Source organism: Zingiber officinale, chromosome 2B (assembly GCF_018446385.1).
Source record: "Zingiber officinale cultivar Zhangliang chromosome 2B, Zo_v1.1, whole genome shotgun sequence".
In the NCBI taxonomy this organism is placed as follows: domain Eukaryota; kingdom Viridiplantae; phylum Streptophyta; class Magnoliopsida; order Zingiberales; family Zingiberaceae; genus Zingiber; species Zingiber officinale.
This window is the reverse complement of record NC_055989.1, coordinates 153,458,502-153,464,531: the sequence shown is the minus strand read 5'-3', so window position 1 is coordinate 153,464,531 and position 6,030 is coordinate 153,458,502. Positions and strand designations below refer to the sequence as shown.

The 6,030-nt window shown below is 36.1% G+C and overlaps 1 protein-coding gene across 1 annotated transcript; it reads left to right on the top strand.

The window, feature by feature from the left end:
* The first annotated feature begins 211 nt into the window (after nucleotides 1-211).
* On the top strand, nucleotides 212-3,935 carry LOC122047954 (disease resistance protein SUMM2-like). Its single transcript, XM_042609497.1, has 3 exons — nucleotides 212-572; nucleotides 747-3,273; nucleotides 3,702-3,935. Exons 1-3 carry the CDS (start codon nucleotides 296-298, stop codon nucleotides 3,715-3,717), a joined length of 2,820 nt encoding a protein of 939 aa, XP_042465431.1. The 5' UTR covers nucleotides 212-295; the 3' UTR covers nucleotides 3,718-3,935.
* Nucleotides 3,936-6,030: the final 2,095 nt, after the last annotated feature.

The following is a 6,030-nucleotide window of genomic DNA, read 5'->3' as shown; positions in this document are numbered from 1 at the left end:
TTCTATAATTTATGTAATTAATTAATTTAATTGGTTGTCTATACTGTTTTTTAATACGTTATGATCATCTCTGATCAAGAATATTGTTTTTAAATTTGTATTAGCTTATATTATTCGATAATTCTGTTTTGAGTCAATTTTACCTATGTTCAAAAAGTTTTGACCGCTATTTATTTATTTTTGATAAACGATTCAATCTACATCTTGACTAGTTTCTTTCATTTGTGTTTTGCTTCCCTTCCCTTGCTCTGCAAAAGAAGTAAATCTCTTGTTGCAAGCTACTTTCTCCTCGTCCATGGCGTGCATCAACCTAAATCTCGACGCAGACATTAACAAATGCCTGAGCGGGCTGTGGGCATCGCTGCCAGTACTGGGCAGGCCAAAATCTGGCATCCAGAAATTGGAGAAGGAAATGGCAAGATTGAGAGTCAAAAGGGACGACATCAAGAACCAGATCGACCAGGCGGATCGCCAAGGGAAAATTCCGACCAACGAAGTCAGCCAGTGGCTACGGGAGGTGGAGGAACTGGAAGCCCAAGTGGCTGCTATCAAGCAGGATTTCCAAAGCATGAGTCAGTATTCTCCCCGATATACTTTTTGTTTTTTCCTTTTCATGCCAATTCAATTGTCCTGCTTTGTGCTTTAATCCATATACAAGCTACTACGTACGTACGTACTGCTTTTATCTATAAGAGAGTGAGAGGGAAAGGAATTTGTATCAGTACTCTATTGCTTTGTTTCGTTAGGTTGCTTCAGTTGCAATTGCTTCAATCAAACCGGCGGCACGTCGACTCAAACACAGCAAGCAGGAGATCAGGTCTCTATCGGAGAGTCATCAAACTGCTGCTCCATCATTCGAAGAGTGGCGAAGAAGCTCGGCGAGGCTACTGAATTGACGAACAGAGCTGGTGCACTGGATCCGATTGCCACAGTTGGGCCTCCGGAACCCACCATGATGCTTCCCATCTCGCACCGACCGCCTGTCGGGATCGAGTCGTATGTGGAGGGCATTGTGAGCTACATCGATGGTGGAGAAGGCAACATCATAGGCATCTACGGAATGGGCGGTGTCGGTAAGACCACCATGTTGAAGAGGATCCAGCAACACTATCATCTTAACCATGCCATATTTGATCGGGTGATTTGGGTTGTGGCCTCCAAAGACTGCCAATTGAAAAGGCTCCAGATTGATATTGCTAGGAGTCTAAATCTGCATACACTAGAGGAGAATGACGATGAACAAACCTGTGGCGTTAAGTTGTGTAGCTTCTTGAAGAACAAAAACTGCTTGTTGCTTCTCGATGACATTTGGGAACGTTTGGATCTTCAACTGTTGGGGATGGCACACTCGGGTACTGAGCAAGGCCAGCAGCAGCATCAGCAGCCGCGCAAAGTCGTGGTGTTCACGACCCGCAGTGAGATAATGTGTGCACAAATGAATGCAGAAAAGAAGGTGAAAGTCAATTGTCTGGATTCAGATCAAGCATGGCAACTCTTTGTGCAGAATAGCGATGGGGATGTTCTCGGCTCAGATGCTGGAATTAAGTTCGTTGCCGAAAAACTTGCTAAAGAATGTGCAGGCCTTCCGCTCGCTCTTGTCACCGTCGCTCGTGCCATGTCAGGGAAAAGGTCTTGGGAAGCTTGGAACGATGCTCTCCATCAAATAAGAGATAAACATGAGTGGGCAACCATTGCACTTCCGGAAGATTCACTCGTCATGTATAAAGCCTTCAAGCTGAGCTACGACAGTTTAGAGAATGACTCCGTAAGAGAATGCCTCTTGTGCTACGCTTTGTGGCCTGAAGATTATCAGTTCGACAAGTTTTTTGAGTTGATACAGTGTTGGATAGGTTGTGGCATAATCCATGAATTTAATGTGATCAATGAAGCTTTCGCCCAAGGATACTCCCATTTGGAAACTCTCGTGGCTGCATCCTTGCTTGAGCAATGTGGCGACTTGAACTTTCCTTATGGCAACAAAAGTGTAAAGATGCACGATGTCATCCGAGACATGGCACTGTTGATGGTCTCTAGGTTGGAGGGGAACAAAAGACAATGGATTGTAAAAGCAGGAATCGGGATGAGTGAATTGCCTAGACAAGAAGAATGGCAAGAAGCAGAGCGAGCATCATTCATGAGGAATGAGATTACTTCTTTACAAGAGTATGAAGCTTCCACTTTTCCAAAACTTTCTATGTTGATTCTCCATTACAACCATCACCTGAAACAAATTCCTCCGAGTTTGTTCGCAAGCATGCCTCGTTTAAAATACTTGGATCTCAGTGGATGTCGTATAACAGAGCTTCCCAAGGAGATTTGTAGCTTAGCCGAGCTTCAATATTTAAACTTGTCAGATAATCGTATTATAAGATTGCCGTTTGAATTTGGTTGCCTTAGCAAATTACAGTACTTGTTTCTAAGTTCTACTCGTCTTAAGATTGTACCCAATGGGGCGATATCCAATTTATTAATGCTCAAGTGGCTGGATATAAGTAACAATCCTCTTGTACCCGAGTGGTGGTGGGATGAGCTGAAATGTTTCAAAGGACGCCACCAATTAAGTGTGACAATTGACATTAACGCTACAACAGATAATATTGAGCGACTCAATATGTTACCACCAAATGTCTCCTTATGGGTACTCACTTTGGATGGAGAGAATATTTCAAAACTTCCAAACTATGATCTGGACACTCTACAATGGGGTTGCAGGGTAAGTGACAACCTTGTATTTTTGTGCATTCAGAACCTCAGATTAGACCGATTAGAGTTGGCTGTAGGCGTGGGTCGCGAATCAAGTTTCGGATGTTTAAAGAGTCTCCGTTTTATTGACCTAACACTATTGGAAGAGATTTCATTGAATAGAGTTCGGTTCTACAACCTTCGTGAAATATATATTCATGATTGCCCCATGTTGAAGGATGCTTCTTGGGTTCTCCAACTGCCATGCCTTAATTGTCTAGACATAAGTATGTGTGGAAAAATGAAGGAAGTAATAAGTGAGGTAGGCAACTCCAACTCCATCTGTAGCTCTAGCATCCAATACTTGATTTTGTGGAACATGTCGGACCTCAATCTCATTGCAAACCGACCGCTCCATTTTCCCTACTTGGAATATATACGAGTGCGCGAATGCCCAAAGCTCATAAAATTACCATTTGGGACTGAAATATTGAAGAACAGATTAAAAGTGATTAAAGGTGAAGAAGATTGGTGGAACAACTTGGATTGGGATGACGAGAGCATCAAGGATTCCCTCACCCCTTATTTTAGGTAACACATATATATTATCATACCAAATCATTTATTATGACGTATTCTGTCTTTATACGAAATGAAATGAATGAACATTTAGATCTAAATGATTTAGTTTTTGATGAAGTAAGCACAATTACATAGTTTAAAATGCATGTCTTTCTTTGATATTCTTTTTTAAGGGCAATTTAGATATGAAAACTGAGTGTTATTGTCTTAAGTATTTTGGTAAATTACATTTAAATAATCCCAGTGCAAGTTCTTGTTCTCGAGAAGCAATTGTAATTTCAATTTCGTCATATTTTCTAAATAACCATGATCTTATCTGTAATAAAAAAATAATAGGCTATTTCATTGAGTCAATGTTTTTCATGTCAAGTTAAATATCCCGATATAGCAGTAAAAGGGAAAATGTGTCATTCTCAAATAACTTTTTATCTTTGCAGGTCTTGGCATCGTTGATCATGGTTTATGACCAATTTCGAAATGAAGCATAGGCCTTTTGGCAAGGAGGCCATAGGGCGTTCAATGTTTTGATCGTCGTGGATGGTCAAATTGTTGGATTCTTTGGTTGGTTGGACATGCATCTAAATTTGATTGATGATTCCTAGCTAGTTAATTGGATATCTATTTAGTGTTTTAAAATTTGATATTGATATTGTCTTCTCAACTTTATTTCATCAGGAAGTATTTTCATTTCATCTTACTATTTTATTATAAATTATCTCCTAAACACTCACAATTCGATTCCTAACTACGATACATTTGAAAGGATTTTTTTCCTCTAAATAAAACTTACAATTAAGGAATACTGGACTTCTAGATCGCTCACCACAAGTATTTCCCGATTTACTTAACTCTTATAGCAAGGTTACTTAACTATTTTAGAAGATAAATACTTTTTGATAACTATGAAAACTAAGTGTTGTCTTAGCTATTTTGATAAATTGAAGTTAGAACTACAACTGCATGTTCTTGTTCTTGAGAAATAACTAATTTCAATTTCGTCATATTTCCCAAATAACCACATCTTGATATGCGATATAAAAAATAATGGGTTACTCCATTGAGTCAATGTTTTTCACGTCAAGTAAAATATCTCGATATAGCAACAAAGGGAAAATGTTTCTTGCCAATATTACATCTTACTTCTAACTATTAAAATGTGCTCCGATATCTATTACTTTTAATAAAATTTTGTGATCTTTGTAGGTCTATCTAGTTGATGACTAATTTCCAAATGAAGCATAGACCTTTTGGTTAAGGAGGCTATAGGGCGTTCACTGATTTGATCATCGTTGATAGTTAAATTGCTGGATTCTTTGGTTGGTTCAACATGTATCTAAATTTGATTGATGATTCTTAGCTAGTATTTGGGCATCTCTTTAGTGTTTTAAAATTTGATCATCGATATTGTCTTCTTTATTTCATCATGAACTAGTATCATTTGCTCTTATAAATTGTCTTTTTCGCTTGAAGTAGTTTCATTCATATAATGTTTCAATTTTAAATTTGTTTGATATCATCATTTGATCATATTAATTACTACAATGCATGCCACATGTAGATGACATGATTTAATAGATGACATGATTTGATTTATTATTTAACATTAATGTTTATAAACTTTATTATATGGTTTAGACAAATTTAATTAGATGTTCTTTTTTGTTAACCTATTGCCTATATTTTAAAAATGTGTCAAATAATTTGAGGCAATCAAAAAAATATCCTATCAAAAGAAGAAACACTAAAATAGTTTGAAATTAATTTGACCTTCCATTTTCAATTTAATCAGAAAAGTTAATTAAAATTTCTATATTTTTTAAAATATGGATTTGAACCTTGAAACAACTACTAATAATCTTTTTTTTCGTGTTGATAATGGCATGCAATATTAGCATGTAACACAACAAGTAGCTGGACTGAGTTAATAAGAAAAGACTTATAAAACATAAGCCTCTTGACTCAACTTTTATTCATTTCCCTTAAAATCAAGTCATTAAGGTGGAAACGTTATGGTTTAAAACACTCTAACAAAGCAATCACGCCTTTAGTGATAAAATTTTGATATTTAAGTAAACATTTAGATTAGGATTGCATGTATATATGATATTTTTATGAAATCGTGCAGTGATTTAATTGAAACACATGCATGGTGTCACAATCTAAAGAGCACATCCTTATATTTTTTTTTCTTTGTTCACAACCATATCGACCACAAATGATCTTGTTGTATCATAATAAGCCTCCTTGGATAGTTTGCTAGTTATTATTATTTTTTTAATTTAAGTAAACATTTAGATTAGGATTGCATGTATATATGATATTTTTATGAAATCGTGCAGTGATTTAATTGAAACACATGCACGGTGTCACAATCTAAAGAGCACCATCCTTATATTTTTTTCCTTTGTTCACAACCATATCGACCACAAATGATCTTGTTGTATTATAATAAGCCTCCTTGCATAGTTTGCTAGTTATTTTTTTTTATTACTTGTATACGATGGATATGTAGAAATTGAAAATAGGAAAAAGCTAATCGTATTACTGAATCCAAAAAGAATAATAGAAATATCGAGTATCAAACTTATATTGCTAAGTTAAGAAACCTTAAATCTTAAATAGAAAAAGAAAAAAAAAATTAGATTATCCTAAAAAATTTAAACAAATAAATATAATCTAATATCCTCCTCAAACTCAGATATTACAGCTAGAAATATTGAAAGTTTGTCAGATAAGCAACAAAAAAGTAAAGTGGAATGTACCTTG

Coding starts and splice junctions, on each gene's coding strand:
- LOC122047954 (XM_042609497.1), top strand. CDS start 296: ATGGCGTGCATCAACCTAAATCTCGACGCAGACATTAACAAATGCCTG. Junction 573..746: donor GCAGGATTTCCAAAGCATGA/GTCAGTATTCTC, acceptor TTGTTTCGTTAG/GTTGCTTCAGTTGCAATTGC.